Here is a 19,780-nt window from a genome sequence, read left to right on the forward strand (position 1 = left end):
ATAAAAATAGTTGGCATTTCAGCTCCAGAACAATTTTGAAGCCATTCATCACCATGAACACTCCCACTATTGGAACAAATCACACATTAGAGAAAGGGGAGAGTATAAACAGCAGAGGGTGGTTCATTGTCCCTGGAAGGTTTTCGTTATGTTCCATCCATCATGTGAAATTGCTCCATCACTTCCCTTTCACCATGACTTCAGTTAGATGCCAAATAACATGGATTTTCCCCTAAAAGCTCCAAAGTTCTGGGCAGAGAACAGTGATTTTTCAGAAAAACAGGGATGAGGAGGAAACCATGCCATTAGTGAGTTGTGGGCTGGTCAGGGTTGAGGAAGGTTAATGTAGAAAAATTTTAAATAAATAAATAAGAATCTACTTTTATTATATTTATTATTCAGTGAGAGGAAGAGAGGCAGAGACAGACTCCTACATGTGCCCTGACAGGGATCTACCCAGCAAGCCCACCCCCTAGAGGGTGATGCTCTGCCCATCTGGGGTGTTGCTCCTTTGCTCAGCAACTGAACTCTTCTTGGCACCTGAGGTAGAGGCCATGGAGCCATCCCAGTGCCCAGGGCTAACTTGCTCCAATGAAGCCATGGCTGAAGGAGGAGAAGAGAGAGAGAAGTGAGAGGGGGAGAAGTGGAGAAGTAGATGGGTGCCTCTCTTGTGTGTCTTAACCAGGAATCGACACCAGGACATCCACTCACTGGGCTGAAGCTCTACCACTGAGCAAACCAGCCAGGGCCATAAATAAGAATCTAGATCTCTGCCCCATTCTCTTTCAGCTTTAAATAGTCATAGTCTCACCCCTTACCCTGTTTGTCAAATACTGTTGCATATACAGATTTTTAATCTCTTTTCTCTTCATAATCTCTAGTTCTACATCAATTGGATCTGCTTTTGCAAATTCCATTAACTTTGGAATATCTAGAGTGACCGACGATGCCTTTGATGATCTAGACAATGAATCTCGCATAGTCAAATCCCCATCCTTTACAGAAGTGAGTCTAAGGAATCGTCCACTTGAGCCAGTGGACCCTTCCTGTTCCACCTGAGGGGTCTTTCCATCCTCATTTTTCATCTGCTGTTGCTTAAAAGCTAGGAGAGTTTCTTCATCATAGTGAAATCTCTTTTCAGGAACTTCTTCTGGGTGTATCTGAGGGATTTGCGGAATGGGGATGTGCTTGGATACGTGAAGAGCTGACTGAATGTTCTTCAGCTCTTGTACCAGGCACTGTATTTCCTCGATGACAGCCACTTTAAGGTCTCGAAGAGAGAGGATGGACTTGTTCATGTGCTTTTTCTTTGCATAGGTCTGATAAAAAGAACAGAAAGAAAAATGGCAGCCCACTCACAAAGGACAGTTTCAAATATGATTTGCTTTTGTCCTTTGACTTTTGTTATGCCTTACAAAAATTCAAGATCAAAATTTATCTGACCAGTCTTGTTCACTACTAAATTATTCTTTTCTCTAGCTATTAGGATTTTTCCCATTTAGCATCTCCAAAGAGGGAAGGAAGTCTGGATATGACCTGTGGTATCCCTCAGCTGGCTCACAGGGCTGAGTTCCCCTGACCTTCCCTCCCACCACTCAATGGAAGTCCCTTCTTGATGGCTTGTAGTCGGCCAGTCCCAGGGAGGGGAAGGTCATTCTTTGGTCAGGTACACAGAAATAACTCTCTTTTTCTGACAGAAACTCAAATACCATTGACTTACATTCACTTAGGATTGCCTACTTAGGGCCAAATTATAATTTAGCCTATTTGCACTCTGGGGTTTTGTTTTTCTTTTTGTTTTTGCACATATTACTGTTACACATTACATGTGCAGGCAAGGTAATGATCCAGAATTTCAGTATCATATTACATCAAGAGGTTCTAGGACTCTTCCTTATTTCCTTCTCTATTTAATCTAAGCGAAGCTGTGCCCCCTGCCTCCATCCACAGGTGCCATACAGGTCCATGTCCCCCTTGTTACCAGCTCTCTCTCTTGTCTGTTTCCTAAATGTCCTTACCAGAGCCTACAGGTCCATGCAACCCTGTCCTGTATATAGTTTGGCAACTAGATGGTCCGAAGTCTATTAAGTTACTCTGCATAAATACACAGATTAAAAAGAAATAAAAGGCACTTTTCCAAGCAGTCTTACATAACTTAAATCTGTATATTTACTACTTCTGTAATAAAATATAGGTAATGTTTTATACTTTCAAGAACAATGCTTTAATGCATTAAGGCTTAAACTTAAAATTCAGCACTTGTATCAGTGGGGCACCACTTCTGAAGCACCTACAGGACTGAGAATTGAGCTTAAAAGAAACCCAAACCAGTCTAGTGGCTGAAAAGCAACACTTAGAGGAGCCCTCTCTACCCATCAACCCTTTCTTTTCCAAATATGCACGTATCTAAACACAGGCCATGGTAAGAAGGAATATATACTATACTATAAATATTTCCAAAATCTTTGATAGTTTCCAATCATTTTTAATTTAACCATGACAAGAATGACCATTTATTGACTTTGACCATTAAATTAACCCTATGAAGTATACTAGATATATCTTATTGTTGTTAATTGGATTAATGCCTTTTTTATAAACAATGTAACTGAGGCTTGGGAGATTTTCGTGACTAACAAAGTTCATATAGCTATTAAGTGTTAGAACTGGGTACATAACTCCAATCTTCTGACTTATAGAATAGTGTGCTCTACATTGTTTTATGCTTTTTATGCTACCATTTTAATAAAGTGGATTTTAGTGAAATGCAGTTCAGTTTAAGACATCACACCTGTCCATCATCTCTAGTTAGATTATGAAATTTCAGTTTGGATGACTGACAAATTGTGGTAAAAGAACATTTTTTTATGATGATGAATGTAACATGAAAGATGAAACAAAAAGGACCTTCGACAAGAAGCTAGAAAAGCAACCTAAATGGTCACTGGTACTAATAAAATATTCAAGGGGGGTGGTTCAAAATGGCAGCATAGGAAGATCCTGAACTCACCTCTTCCCGCAGACATACCAAATCTATAACGATGTATGGATCAATTCCCTCTGAAAAAAAGACCTTAAATCTAGTTGAACAGCTAGCTTCTCCACAACAAAGGATAAAATGGCCACATCAATATGGGCAGAAGAAGCAGAAATATGGTCTTGCCAAAACCACCCTGCATAATTACCCACAATAGGAAGAGATATCACAAACTTGAAGCATCTCTCTGAGTGAGGAATTCATGCTCCACATTAAGCACCCTCCTAAAATCTGGCTTTAAAAATAAATGGGATTTGTCTGACCAGAGGTGGCACAGTGAATAGAGACTTGACCTGGGACACTGAGGTCCCAGATTTGAAACCACCAGGTTACTGGCTTGAGTGTGGGATCATTGACATGACCCCATGGTCGCTGGCTTGAGCGAAAAGGTTGCTGGCTTGAGCCAAAAGTTGCTTCCCTGAGCTCCAGGTTTCTGGCTTGTGCAAGGGGTCACTGGCTTGGCTGAAGTCCCCCATCAAGGCATGTGTGAGAAGCAATTAATGAACAACTAAGGTGCTGCAACTATGAGTTGATGCTTCTCATCTCTCTTCCTTCTTCACTTCCTCTCCATTTCTCAGTTAAAAATAATGGGGTTTATGGCCAGGAGACCCAAAATTCTGTGGATAAAGGAAAGTCATCTCTTAAAGGGCTCACTTGTGATCTTACTCATGTGAACCCAGAACAAAAGTAGTAGTTTAAAAACTGCCTAGACCATATGTAAAGGAGATTCATTAATTAATCTTAGAGTGCCTACTGGGATTTTCTCTAGGGATGAAGGCGCTGGCAGGCACCATTTTTGTGCTCCCTTGACCTTCTAGCACCTACCAGCTTGTCCCACCTCCATGCACTTGCTGCAGCATGCAGCTTGACTGAAACCAGCAGGCTTCCCCACCACCACATCCTTCCACAGTCTGCTGTAGCCAGCAGGCTCACACGCTCACACACCCTCCTGCAGCCCCACTGAGATCAGCAGGTGAATGCAGTCCTCAGAGAGGATATCCTTTGTGTACCTGGCTATTGTGACCATGAGGGACTGTATTGTTAGGCCCCACAGGACTGAAGCAATCAGAGAGACAGTTCCTGGCAAGCTACCCCCACCCAGGGTTTGGCACAGATAGCTGATTCAAATACCTCCCCAGTCTTCATATGAAAAAGGTCCATTTACTTGTCCTAGAATATCATCAGCCTAAGGCAGTGATTCTCAAACTTTCTGAAGTTGGGGTGCATTTAAAACCCTACAAATAATTGTAGGCACACTATATACAAATTTCTGAGAAATATGTTATAATAATTAAGTCAAATATTAAAGTAAAATATATAAAGTCCAAGCATGCTTTTATGGTAATTAAATGAAATAAATATGACAAAATGAAATTTATTTTGACATTAAAAAACATTTTTATGTTACGTTTTTTGTTATGTGTTTTAGAATTCATAAAAAAGGGGCTAAAAGATTTTTTAAAATGACAAAAAAGTTATCTTTTTATATATATAGATACATTCTTAGTAAGATTTAGTAAATTTGGCAGGTCCCAGCACAAATGTGTTAAGTTTTTTCATTCTTGTATTTATGAGAAACATGAGCCTGATGTGTCCTAGCAATTTCTTCAATGTTTGGGCATATATTTGAATAACAAACTCTCATTTCCTCATCAATACATTAAAGAATTCCTCTCTTTTTACTCTTAGTTGTGTTGAGTGCAGAAAATCCCCACCATACATATCATCTTAACTTTACACCAAAGGATAGAAGAAACTTGCCTCCAGTCTTTCCAGGGAACATGGGGGGTAGTATAAACAATTCAGCACCACAACTTAAAAGCCTTTTGCAACCTAATCAAGCAAGTGAGGTGGGGGGTTGGACAGACTGTCAGCTTACAGCCAATTCCCCACACCTCTGTCCCCCAAAAATCTAAACTCCAAAAACCCTGTTGGTTTTTTGGTCCCCAACAGGCACATATTTCTCTGGAATACCATAGGGCACACCTGGAAATCTTCTAGGGTGCACCAGTGCACCCTGGAACACACTTTGAGAACCAATGGCCTAAAGGGTTAGCTTTCTATTACAACACATTGAAAGGTTACAAAGGAGTTTCCAGGGAACATAGGCTGGGGGACACTATCTTTGTGCTCTCCCTTAGCCTCACTACAGCTCACTGGTCCATCCCAGAAAGGAGCCTGCACATTCATCTGGAGTCCTGATTTGTGCAACTGTCACCAAGGGGACACCTTCAAATAGCCTGATCTGAAGGCCAGTGGGGGTGGGACAGGCCTATAGGTGCTAGAAGGTAGAAGAAGCACAAAAATGGCACCTGCCAGCACCAGTGCTAGCTAGCCAGGTAGACTAAGAGTGCAAAAATGGCACCTGCCAGCACCTTCATCCTAGAGAAAGTTCCAGTAGAAACTTTAAGATTAGCTAATAAAAATGAATGAATGAAGTGAAAACTTCAACAAAGCAATAAAAAAGTTTAATAAAATACCAAACAGAAGTCACAGAATTGAAGAATACAGTAACTTAAATGGAAAATACACCAAAGGAATTCAATAATAGTCTAAGTGAAGTAGAAAAGCAAAACATTGACCTGGAAGACAAGGAAGTAAGCCTCACTCAAATAGAGCAGGGGGAAAAGGAATTTTAAAAAGGGAAATAGCTTAAGGGACCTATGAGACAACATTAAGTGAGACAAGAGAAGACAGAGAGAGAATGGGGCAGACAACTTATTTGAAGAAATAATGGCTAAAACTTCCCCAACTTGAGGAAGGAAGCAGACATTCAGATCCAGAAAGCACAGGGAGTTCAAAAAAAGATGAACTCAGGCCCTGGCCAGTCTTCTCAATGGATAGAGCATCAGCTCAGTGTGTGGACATCCCAGATTTGATCCCTGATCAGACACACATGAGAAACGACCATCTGCTTCTCTTCCCCTTCTCTCTTTCTTCCCCTCTTGCAGCCAGTGGCTCCATTGCTTTGAGCACTGGCCCCAGATGGGGGCTGCCAGGTAGATCCTGGTCAGGGTGAATGTGGGAGTCTGTCTCTCAATTTTTCCTTTCACTAAAAAATAAAATAAAAATAAAAAAGACAAACCCAAAGAGATCCATACCAACATACACTATAATTAAAATAAAGAAAGAAATTTTTAAAGGAAAAAACAACTTTTGTGTACAAGGGAATCGCCATAAGACTATCAGATGATTTTTTAGCAGAAACTTTGCAGATGGGAAAGCATGATATATTCAAAATGCTAAAAGAAAACACTTCCAACTAATACTCTACCCAGCAAGACTATCATTCATAATTAAGGGAGAGATAAACAGTTTCCCAGACAAGCAAAATTAAACAAATTCATCCTCATTAAAATGGTTTTGTCAAAAATATTAGAGACTTCTTTAAGCTGAAAAGAAAGGCACTATCCAGTAATTAAAAAAATGAAAGTAAAAATCTCAATGGAAGAGTCAAAAATAGGTAGTGGATTAACCACTTATAAAGCTAGTTTAAAGATTAAAAGGCAAGAATGGTAAAACAAACTATAAAAAAGTAGTAAAATAAGGACACACAAAAATAAAAAGATGTAAAACATGACAAGAAAAGATAAAATGTAGGGCGAGGGGTAAAAATGTAGAATTTTTAGAATGCATTCAAACTTAAGCTGGTATCAACTTAAGTTATATGTCAACCTCAGAGTAACCACAAAGCCAGAACCTATAGAAGATATACAAAAGATAATGAGAATGAAATCTAAACATAACACTAAAGAAAGTCATCAAACCACAAGGGATGAGAAGAAGAGAATAATAGAGAAGAACTATAGAAATCAGAAAATGGTCATGAGGACACACATATCAATAATTACTTTAAATGTAAATAAGTCCAATCAAAACGACACAGAGTGGCTGAATAGATAAAAAACACAAAAATAAAACAAGACTCATCTACATACTTCCTACAAGAGACTCACGTCAGATCTAAGAACTCACAGAGATTGAAAGTGAAGGGATGGCAAAAGATATACCATACAAATATAATTGAAAAGAAAGCTAGTGTAGCTATACTTATCTCAGACAAAACAGACTTTGAAACAAAGACTGTAATAAAAGACAAATAGGGCATTACATAATGATAAAAGGAGTCAAGCCAACAAGAGAATATAACATTTGTAAAACTTATGTACCTAATGTAGAAGCACCAAAATACAAAAAGCAACTATTAACAAACCTAAAAGGAGAAACTGGCAGCATACAATAATAGTAGGAGATTTTAATACCCCATTTCCATCAATGGATTATTCAAACAGAAAATCAATACAGAAACATCAGTTTTAAACAACACATTAGACCAGGTGCACTTAATAATATATACAAAACATTCCATTCAAATGCAGTAAAATACACATTCTTTTCAAGTGCACATATAACATTCTACAGGTTACATCACATATTAGGCCACAAAATAAGTCTCCATAATTTAAGAATACTCAAATCTCATCAAGCATCTTTTCTAACCACATAAAACTAGAAATCAATTGTAATAAGAAAACAGGGGAAATCACAAATATGTGGCGATTAGGCAATATGCTATTCAATAACCAATAGCTCAATGAAGAAATCAATGGAGAATTCAAAAAGTACATGGAGACAACTAAAAATGGAAATACAGCATTTTAAAATGTATGGGATGCATAAAAAACAGTTCTAAAAGGGACGTTCACAAAAATCAGAGTAGAATTAAATAAAATAGAAAGAAATAGAAAATACTAATGAAACTAAAAGTTGGATCTTTGAAAAGATAAACAAAATTGACAAAACTTTAGTTAGACTCACCAAGAAAAAAATAGAAAATAAAACATAAGTTACAACTGATACTACAGAAATGCTATTAACACTAGACAACTATCAATATTAACAATTACACACCAACAAATTAGCCAACCTAAAAGAAATGGATAGATTCCTAGACACATACAATCTTCCAAGTGTGAACCATGAAGAAATAAAAAATTTGAATAGACCAACTACTAGTGAGAAGGTTAAATAAGAATAAAAAAATTTTAAAAAGCTCCCAACAATATTTTCCATGATTACCTAAAATAATGCCCCTTTCCTACAAATGAGGGAACTGAGGCCTCTATAAACATGGAGGTCTTCTCCAGTTCTAAATTTCTATGGCTATATATTGGCATGGACCTGATAGTGAAATGGATGGGTTTAGCAGAATTCAATTAAAAACCCAGGTATTTCTTCTCTGTCAAATAAGACATAGTTTAGTACCATAGAGTCTAGCTGTCCCAGTTCCTCTTCTTTCTTGGCAGCATTTATTCTCATGTGCTCCGGTATCTTATAGTCTGGGGCTGTCTTTAGATTGAAGTCTCCCATATACATCTGAGCCTCTTTGATGGCTTGAATATCTTTGGGATCTTCATAGTTATCAGCTGGTTTACTTTTGTACCTATGAGGAAAATAGATAATTCAGCCATAAATATAACAATAAACTCTAATTTGTCTACTTTACTATAGGTATATAATCAAATTCAATAATAAAGCAAGAGTATAATTCTTAATCTGTAATGTTATATCTGTAGAGTTCAATCATTTTTTAAAGTTAACTTTTTAAAGCATCCCAAGCAAAATAATATAGATAGATAGATAGATAGATAGATAGATAGATAGATAGATAGATGATAGATAGATAGATCCATCCATCCACCAAATGGAATGGCACTTATATAATCTGAATCATTCCTTGGCTTTGATTCATTTCTAAGCAATTTACATCAACATTGTTATTTATTCCCTCAATAGAAATTAAAGCTTGGATATGGGTTAAGGTATTTTATTCATTAAAAATTTTAATAGTATAAGTGATTGTCACAAAATTTATCATAACATTTTTCAAAGAGGGATCTAATTCAAAACTATAGCATATATATATATAAATACATATATATATATGCCTTCCTCTCTCTCCAAATTCCAGGGAAATGATACTGTGAGATAGTAAATGGAACAAATGATTAGAAAGGCTGAGAATGAGATAGCCATCCATGAGCCAACAGTAATAGTGATGTATTTCTAGAAGACAGAAGATGAAATTATAGTATATTAATGGATAAAGTAGATCAGAGAAAACTGTGGCCCAGAATATTCCCCACAGAAGGCTAAAACAAGATGAATATGGTCTTTTTGGTAGAGTTCCTAGGAGGCTGCAAACATATAAGGGGCAAGTATTGAGCACAGAATGGAATGCTAGACATTATATCATATATTTGGCGAAATAAATTTAAGGATTGAACAGGGATGCTTGAACCAGTTAAACCCTCCCAACTTTCCCATCTCCATACATATAAAGCAACATTTCCACCTAGACTGAAACTGAAGAATTAATCTCTACATAACTATCATTATAGAAACTGAACTATCTGTTTGGGAAGTACTAAAGGCATCTTGGTTATGGGCTGGCACCCCACTGTAGGAACCTTCATTGGGGGACCCTAACCCACTTATATAATTCTTTAAAGTGAAGCCCATCAGTCAACATGAACATGTACATATCTTGCAAGTTCTTTAGGAAAACAAACATATAAAATAGGAGAGACAATGCATGATATTGACAATACTTCATTTGTATACGACAATGCTAAAAGGAAGAATTAATATTCTTAAAAGAAAGAAAAGGAGAGGGAGAGAGGCCAGAGAGGGAGCAAGGCAGGGAGAAACAGGGGGAAGGAGTGAAGGAGGGAGAAGGAGGGAGGGTGGGAGAGAGAGAGAGAGCAAGCACAAACATATGATTCTGTTCTGGCCATGTTAGAGAAAGAAGGCTCAAAATTATTCTCATGGTATAAATAACTAGAAAACTGAACAAAAATATACAAAACGATTATGTTCAGATATTGAATGATAGGCAGCATTCCTCTAAGATTAGGAACAAGAAAAAAATGCATACTTTCACGACTTCTATTCAACATAGTAGTGGAAGTCCTTGACTGAGCAGTTAGGCAAGAAAAAAAAGGCAATGTACACAATGGGAGAAAATATTTGGAAATTATATATCTGATAAAGTGTTAATATTCAAAATATACTTTTAAAACTTATATATAACACAATAACAAAAAAAACTGATTAAAATATGGACAGAGGGCCTTAATAGGCTTTTTTTTTCCTCAAAGAAGACATACAGATGGCTAGCAGGCACATGAAAAGGAAGTCAACATCACTAATCATCAAAAAAATGCAAACTAAAACCATAATGAGATTATCACCTCACATTTGTTAAATGGCTATTCTCAAAAAGACAAGAGATAAATTCTGGCAAGGATACAGAAAAAAGGGAATGCTTGTGTACTGTTGATAGAAGTAAGTTGGTGTAGCTACTATGTAAAACAGTGTGAAGGCTCCTAAAAAATTAAAAAGAGAATTAACATACGATCCAGCCATCCACTACTGGATATTTATCCAAAATAAGTGAAAACATCAATTCAAGAAAATGCATGCATCCATGTGTCCGCTGCAGCATTATTTATAATAGCCAAGATATGGAAGCAACTTGTGTCCTCCAATGTATGAATGGATAAAAAATATGTAGTATGTATGTATATGTAATTATACACACACACATATATATATGGAATACATATAATGTAGATATACGAAATATATAGTGCATATACAGTGACACCTTGGTTGTCATCAATACTCCATCTGAAAACAATTGATGAAATCCAAAACCAACAGAAACAAAAGCAATTATTTCCATATGAATCAATGTATAATAAATTCAATTTTGTTCTAGACACTCCAAAATACATACCCAAAATACATTTTGTAGAGAATAAACGTAGTGTTTAATACTAAAAACAATAGGAAATTAATATAAAATGAATGTAAAAGACTAATATAAAGAATAAATAAACATTTAACATGACATTTACCTTTCTGAAGACTCTTCTTGGTGTACGGAAGACAGCGAGGAGGGGAGAGAGGTGCAGATACTGTATACACAGTAATCACTTACATGTAATTGTAGTATTAGCATTCTCAATCAATAAAAAAAAAGGCACAGAAACACTGAAAAGCAATGGAATTGTTTGGCTAGACGCACGGGGTGATGCTCACACAAGAAATAATCCCACACTGAGCAAGAGAACGCATGGGTTACCCTTTTTTCTCCCACAAAATTAGCAGCGAGGTCTCATGGGCACGCCAACGAAATCCCAAAATCCAAGACAACTGACGAAAACAGATAAATATTTCACAGAAAAATTGATGAAAACCAAAACTGATGGTAACCGAAGTCAACAAAAACCAAGGTATTACTGTATAAAAATGGAATACATACATACACACACACACACATAATGGAATATTATTCAGCATTAAAAAATGTAATCTTGCCATTTGCAATGACATGGGTGGACCTTGAGTACATTATGTTAAATGAAGTAAGTCAGACAGAAAAAGAAAATACATACAATCACACTTACATGTGAATATTAAGAAAAAACAAGTTCAGAAAATAGGATTCAAGATGGCAACATAGTAGGCAAACAAATGTTCCACTCACCTCCTTCCAGAACCAAACTGGAGTTATAACTAAATTTAAGAACAATCATCCTGCCTGACCTGGTGGTGGTGCAGTGGATAGAGCATCAACCTGGGAGGCTGAGAACCCAGGTTCAAAACCCTGAAATCATCAGCTTGAGCATGTGCTCACCAGCTTGAGTGTGGAGTTGCTGACCTGAGTGTGGGATCACAGACATTATCCTATGGTCACTGGCTTGATCAAGGGGTTATTGGCTTGGCTTGAACCCGGTCAAGGCATGTATGAGAAGCAATCAATGAACAACTGAAGTTACACAACTACAAATTGATGTTTCTCATCTCTCTCCTTTCCTGTCCCTCTCTCTATCTCTCTAAAAATAAAAAAATAAAGAACAATCATCCTGAAAAACCAACTCCAAACTAAATGAAGAGGAGTCTATAACGAAAGATTCACAGAAGAAGCTATATTGAGACTGGTAGGAAGAATGGAGATGCAAAAAAAGGCTGCCCCTGCTACCAGGAGCTAGCAGTGGCTAAGGGTCTCTGCTGCCAGGGAGGTTAGCCCAGAATGGTGTGGGTCCTAAGCTCTAGGCTGGGTGCCCCAGCCTAGTGCACCAGAGCATAGAAAAAGTGCTCACATAGTTCTTGGCAGTGAAAAGAGGCAAGGTTTTTGCCTGCGAGAAAGAGATGGAGTTCTCAGAGATGCAGGCACCCTCATAAAGGGCCAATGCAGAAAATATCACTCAGAGTCACTTACCCTGGGCTCCAGCAGAGAATGGGCTAAGAGGACTAGAGTCACATGAGGAGAGTATAATGGAAATTGGCAGCCCTTGGGAGAAACACGGGGGTGGGGGGGACAGCCACCGGAATCCCAGTGCTGAATCATTCTCCAATACTGCAGGCACCATCTTTCTACAGTGCAGCAATCCTCTCCTGCAGCATCAGCCTGGGGGAAAGCAGCTACCTGACCCTCAGGAATCTCTCTGCCACACCCTATGGACATTGGGTCCTGTGAGAAGTAAGTAGCCTTGGTCAGAAAGCAGGCAGCTGAAAAGACTCAAGGGGGTGATAGTGACTCAGTTGTCTGGCTTTGAGGCTAGAGCTTTGCCCCCTACTTTCCTAAGAATATAACTGGTGCTTGTGACTCATGGGACATCCAATAAAAACTGTCTGGACTGTTGGCAGACCAAATCTCTGGGTTTCAGAAGCCACACCCACCAGACTCCTAGTGGCCATATGCTGCTGAGGTCTGTGAAAATTTTCAGAATAGACCAACACTTGGGGCCCTGGGGTGGGAACAACACCCACCATCTTTCCTGATGCCTGATTAGTCCTACCCTCTCTACTCTATCAGAGGTTTTATGGGGGCGGGGGGGTGCCGGGGTCCAGCCCCGGGGGGGAATCCAGGGGTCCCACAGGAAGAGACGGCGTCGGCGAAAATCGAGTGAGAGAGCCGAATTCTTTATTCTCTGGTTAGCATTTACTGCCAGGCACCTCCGCTAAATGCTAGTACAGCTTTCTTTTTATGCACACACACTAAGTTACAATCACATGGTATTTTGAATACATCATTGCTTTAGTTTCACTGTGGTTACATATTTCCAGATAACAGTTAATTCATATTTATAAACGACAAATCAGGTGGTAAGTTATTCAAAGTACAGTTATACAATAACTTGAATAGTAATAACAATATTGGTACAAAATTCTAAAAGATTAGTACTAATTAATAACTCTATATTACTGCTGTTGTGAGTCGAGGGCGCAGAAAGAGATAGCAGACGAAATCATCAAGGGCTAGCAAAAGGACCACCGCTTGCTCAGGCAAATGGCCTTGAGTTCATGCAGTGTCCTAATTCTTTTCCCACGAGACTACAAAAGGCCTGCTATAAGAAACTGACATAGTATCAAGAGTAACTTTCACCCAAAGATACATAGAGCACATCTGCAAGATAGCTAGCAGCAACACAATATCAGAAGGCATTAGTTGCTACTGCTGCTATGAATCCCACCACATTCCTCTCCTTATTCTTGGCAAATACAAAAATCTCATGAGAACGTTTTACTGAGAAAAACCCAGCAACTGCCTTCAGTGACAAAACAAGTCTTTTAACAAAACTTTCTTTACTTGCCAGCTGCACTCCTATCCAAGGCCACGCAACAGGCCACTCCACTACACTTTACCTAAGATTCTAATGTCTAGTTAAACTTTATTCATTTACTATATTCATACACTAGTTAAGTTCTAACTTTATTCTTTCTAACATGATCAATAAGAAGAAATTCTCCTACAAACTTAACCCTTTATGAGGGATATCATAGCCAGCCTCTTATGTTTATGAGCCCAGTTCAAGGGGCTTACAGGCTTTTCTGTGGAACTTACACCTTCTGTCTCATTTCCAAAGAAATTACTACAAATCTACAGGGAAAGCACGGTACTATTATCCCTGTGCTACAAATAATAGCACACACCCAGAAAAGGGGGGATATAAGGCCAGATTAATTCAAAAGGTCAAAAGGGGGGAGTATCGTTGTGCCTTTCCTTTGTGGTGACTTTGTCACCCCACAGCCATTGGTCTTCACTGCAGTGACTTTGTCACCCCGCAGCCATTGGTCTTCTCTGCTGTGACTTTGTCAATCAGCAGTTTTTGATCTTCTTCTGCTGTGACCTTGTCAGCCAGCAGTTGTGGGTCTTCTCCTGCTGTGACCTTGTCAGCCAGCAGTTGTGGGTCTTCTCCTGCTGTGGCCTTGCCAGCCAGCAGTCGTTGATCGGCTCCCGACAGGGGGGGACGGGACTAGCCTAACAAGCATCAGCAGACAGTGGCAGCAGGAGGAACCTTGGGTTGTTTGCTGACTGGCCCCAGGCTCAGTGCTGGTAAAAGCCAGCCTAGGTGCAGTTTGGTCCTTCTATGTGCACCTAAGCCCAGCAGAGGCAGCCAAAAATTCTGGATCACTTATAGTTCCAAAAAGGTTTTGGAGGGCCAGCCAGGGGCAGTATCTTACAATGGTCTGCACCAGGTTCCTACCTAAAAGGCCCAGAAACAATGCATCTAGTGGCCAGCTATAAACAATATCAGAGCAGTGGCCAGCTATAAACAACATCAGAGCAGGACCCAACTAGCATTACTAGCAGCATATCCTAAGGGAGAGCCTGTCAGGCACCAAACCCAGCTGAGGCAAATTACACTTTCTGTGGTCAGTACATTCCCAGCAGCTTGTGGGCATTGGACAAGGTAGAGCCTCATAGTCAGCCAGCCCAAGTCCTGAATACTCTGCCCCACTGGGCTCAGATTTACAGGGAGAAGGGCAAGAGGTTTCGGGCTCAGACATTCAAAGTATGAGTTCCTTGGAGCCTATTGTCAGGACTGGCTGAGGGGCTTAGCCACCACCTGGGGGAAAGTCACAATCAGTCCCAGTGGAAGACTCTCTCAATCTTCTATCCTTAGACCAGGGATTCCTCAGCTCAAAGAAGTTCTGCAGAGGGGACTATCAGCCCCACCCAACCTGAAGCTGCTGCTCACCTCCCTAGGAAGAAATGGAATTGGAGTATCTGACAGTGGCTGAGAAATTAAGCTCTGGAGTAGGGGCCACTTTCCCCATACTGAGCTCCTGACCAACAGGCCCCTAAATAGGGGATCCCACTAATGTCCTCCTGACCTCAGTTGCCCTAACCCAGTGGTCAGCAAACTGCAGCTCACGAGCCACGTGTGACCTAATAGCATTAAATGTTTTTAGCAAAGGCCAGCTTAGGAGAACCCTAATTAAGTTAATAACAATGTACCTACCTATATAGTTTAAGTTTAAAAAATTTGGCCCTCAAAAGAAATTTCAATCATTGTACTGTTGATATTTGGCTCTGTTGACTAATGAGTTTGCCGACCACTGCCCTAGCCCACCAAGATTGCAATCTTTGTAAGGGTTGGTTGGGGTGAGACCAATCTGAGCCCACTCTACAGTCTTTCTACAGAAGACTCTGTGGGAAGACCAAGCAGCTGCAAGCAGAGATGAAACAGCTGAAAAGTGAGGGGGGGGCAAATCTTAAGAAACTTGGGCCCTTTTACGGAGCTGCTGTCATCTCTAAGCAGGAGGAAGTCAATCCTTATACACAGGTTGGCCCCTCCCATACACACTCAGGCACAGAAAATGCAGACACAAACAGTGAACACAGTAGTAGCTCCAGACATGTAGCCCATGGCGGGTTATAATCAATGTCTGATATCAACTGGTACCCAAACTTTGCCCAAGAAGACCCAGAACCAACACAACCAGTAGTGGGTTGCAGACCACACCAACACTAGACTCCACTAGCCACACAAATGGCACACCTAAAGGAGGGATCCAGCAGGGATCAAACTTCAAATTATACATTTTTCTCCAACATACATGGAACATTCTCAAGAATAGACCACATGTTGGGTAACAATACTAAGCTCAACAAATTCAGGAAAACTGAAATTATACCAAGCATATTTTCTGACCATAAGGCTTTGAAATTAGAATTCAACTGCAAAAAAAAAAAAGTAAAGAAACGCACAAAAATGTGGAAATTAAACAATATACTTCTAAAAAATGAATTGGTCAAGGAAGAAATAAAACAGATCAAAAGATATAGGCTGGGCCCTGGCCAGTTGGCTCAGCGGTAGAGCATCGGCCTGGCGTGCGGGGGACCCGGGTTCGATTCCCGGCCAGGGCACATAGGAGAAGCGCCCATTTGCTTCTCCACCCCCCCCCTCCTTCCTTTCTGTCTCTCTCTTCCCCTCCCGCAGCCAAGGCTCCATTGGAGCGAGGATGGCCTGGGCGCTGGGGATGGCTCCTTGGCCTCTGCCCCAGGCGCTAGAGTGGCTCTGGTTGCAGCAGAGCAATGCCCCAGAGGGGCAGAGCATCGCCCCCTGGTGGGCAGAGCATCGCCCCAGGTGGGCGTGCTGGGTGGATCCCGATTGGGCGCATGCGAGAGTCTGTCTGACTGTCTCTCCCCATTTCCAGCTTCAGAAAAATACAAAAAAAAAAAAAAAAAAAAGATATAGGCTGACAAATGAAAATGACAACACAATAAATCAAAATTCCTGTGATATAGCAAAAGCAATGATAAGAGGAAAGTTTATATCATACAGGCTTATATCAAGAAATAAGAGAGATCTCAAGTAAACAACCTAACATCACATCTTAAGGAACAAAGAAGAGAAAAAAAAAGGCAACCCAAAGTCAGCAGAAGAAAGAAAATAGTAATAATTAGAGCAGAACTAAAAGAAATAGAGAACAAAATAACTATAGAGAAAACTGATAGAGAGCTGTTTCTTTGAAAAGATAAATAAAATTGACAAACCCCTGGCTACACTCACTAAGAAAAAAAGAGAAAGTCTCAATAAACAAAATCCAAAGTGATAGAGGAGAAATTAGCATAGATATACAAAGGATCAGAGTAGAATACTGTGAAAGATTATATGCCACCAAATATATCAATAACAACCTAGAAGAAATGGATAAATTCCTAGAACTATACAATCTTCCTAGAGTGAGTCATGAAGAAGTGGAAAACCTAAATAGACCCATAAGCAGGAAGGAAGTAGAAACAACTATCAAAACCTTCCCCAAAAATAAAAGTCCAGGACCAGATGGCCACACTAGTGAATTCTACCAAACATTCATAGAATATTTGGTTCCTATCCTTCTCAAAGTCTTCCAAAAAATACAAGAAGCAATACACACTAGCCACATTTTATGAAGCCAGCATAACCCTCATATCAAAACCTAGCAAGTACAATACAAAAAGAGAAAATTACAAACCAATATTGCTAATGAATACAGATGCAAAAAATCCTAAACAAAATACTAGGAAATTGAATACAGCAACACATTAAAAAATTAATAAATCATAATCACGTGGGATTTATTCCAGGAGCACAAGGATGGTTCACCACATCAATAAAACAAACAACAAAAATTATGAAATTCTATCAATAGATGCAGAAAAGGCATTTGATAAGATACAACATCACTTTATGTTTAAAACAGTGGTCCCCAACCTCTTTTGGGCCACGGACCAGTTTAATGTCAGAAAATATTTTCACGGACCGGCCTTTAGGGTGGGACGGATAAATGTATCACATGACCGAGACAAGTATCAAGAGTGAGTCTTAGACGAATGTAACAGAGGGAACCTGGTCATTTTTTTTAAATAAAACATCATTCAGACTTAAAAATAAATAAAACGGAAATAATGTAAGTTATTTATTCTTTCTCTGCAGACCGGTACCAGTCCACAGCCCCGGGATTGGGGACCACTGGTTTAAAACACTCAATAAAATCAGAATAGAAGGAAAGGACCTCAACATAATAAAAGCCATATATGACAAACCATTAGCTAATATTATACTAAATGGTGAAAAAAAATGAAGGTTTTTCCTGTAAAATCAGGAACAAGACAAGGCTGCCTACTCTCGACTCTTATTCAATATAGTTGTGGAAGTTTTAGCCAAAACTATCAGGCAAGAGAAAGAAATCAAAGGCATCCATATTGAGAAAGAAGAAGTAAAGGTATCACTTTTTGCAAATGACATGATCCTGTATGTAGAAAACCCAAAAGACTCCACCAAAAAACTATTAGAAGCAATAAACCAATACAGTAAAGTTGCAAGATACAAAATCAACACAAAAGTCCACTGCTTTGCCTGACCAGGTGGTGGCGCAGTGGATAGAGTGTAAGACTGGTATGCAGAGGACCCAGGTTCAAGGCCCTGAGCTGGCCAGTTTAAGTGCAGGCTCATATAGTTTGAGCTAGGCTAACCAGCTTGAGCCCAAGGCCGCTGGCTTGAGCAAGGAGTCACTCGGTCCACTGTAGCCCTCTGGTCAAAGCACGTATGAGAAAGCAATCAATGAACAACTAAGGTGCCTCAACAAAGAACTGATGCTTCTCATCTCTCTCCCTTTCTGTCTGTGTGTCCATATCTGTCCCTCTCTGTCTTTATCTCTCTGTCACAAAAAAAAGTTCACTGCTTTCCTATATGCCAACGGTGACACATTGAAAACTGAACAACAACAAAAAATTTCTTTTACAATTGCAACAACAAAAACATACCTAGGAATAAACTTAAAGAATGTAAAGGACCTATATACTGAAAATTACAAAACATTATTGAAAGAAATTGAAAAAGACAAAATGAAAGGGAAAAATATTCCATGTTCATGGATTGGAAGAATCAACATACCATATTTCTCCATGTATAAGACGCAAACTTTTTTGAAACATTTGAGGTCTAAACGCTGGGTGCATCTTATACAGTGATTGTGGCATTTCAAATGCCATGGATGGAACTAAGGACGAGGCAATATATGAAGACAGTGATTCATCATCAGACACAGATGAGGGCAAGCTAATGGGTGGGAGTTTTGAGAGTGATGAGGAATTCTATAAATTTTATGATAAATAAAACTTGAGTTCAATAACTTTATGTAATACATTTTTTTTTCAAATTTCTGGCCCCAAAATTAAGGTGCATCTTAAACATGGGTGCATCTTATACATGGGGAAATAGAGTAATTAAAATGGCCATATTACCCAAAGCAATATACAAATTTAATGCAATCTTCATCAAAATTCCAATGTCATTCTTATATTAAGTAGAAAAAAAATCACCAAGTTTGTATGGAACCATAAAAAAATGTTAATAGCCAAAGCAATCCTGAGGAAAAAGAATAAAGCTGGAGGTATCGTACCATCTGACTTCAAATTATACTAGAGAGCCACAATAATCAAAACAACCTAATACTGGCAGAGAAACACACATACAGATCAATGAAACAGAACTGAGAACCCAGAAATAAAACCACATATATATGGACAAAACATCTTCGACAAAAGAGCCAGAAACACACAATTGAGATAAAAAAAAAAAAGCCTCTTCAATAAATAGTGCTGGGGAAATTAGAAAGACACATGCAAAAGAATGATATTTGACTACAGTTTGTCTCCCTTAACAAAAATTAATTCAAAATGGATCAAAGACCTAAATATAAGATCTGAAACAATAAATTATATAGAAGAACTAAACATAGTAAGCTCATGGACCTTGACCATAGACAACAATTCAGAATTTGATCCCAAAGGAAAGGGAAATGACGGCAGCAATGAATGGGACTATGTCAAACTAAAAAGCTTCCACACAACAAAAAATCCAACAAAAAAGAAAGGCAATGAACCAAAGGGGAGATGAC

General features: G+C 39.1%; 1 protein-coding gene across 3 annotated transcripts in view; it reads right to left on the minus strand.

Moving 5' to 3' along the window:
- Positions 1-19,780, minus strand: part of CFAP44 (cilia and flagella associated protein 44) — a 160,145-nt gene that overhangs the window by 25,871 nt on the left and 114,494 nt on the right. For all 3 annotated transcript variants that reach the window (XM_066240920.1, XM_066240919.1, XM_066240918.1), the window contains 2 exons: positions 8,303-8,480; positions 819-1,319 (listed from right to left, as the gene is read on the minus strand). In XM_066240920.1, coding sequence (XP_066097017.1) covers positions 819-1,319; positions 8,303-8,480 — 679 coding nt within the window. The remainder of the gene's footprint in view (positions 1-818; positions 1,320-8,302; positions 8,481-19,780) is intronic.

Source organism: Saccopteryx bilineata, chromosome 8, assembly GCF_036850765.1.
Source record: "Saccopteryx bilineata isolate mSacBil1 chromosome 8, mSacBil1_pri_phased_curated, whole genome shotgun sequence".
Taxonomy (NCBI): domain Eukaryota; kingdom Metazoa; phylum Chordata; class Mammalia; order Chiroptera; family Emballonuridae; genus Saccopteryx; species Saccopteryx bilineata.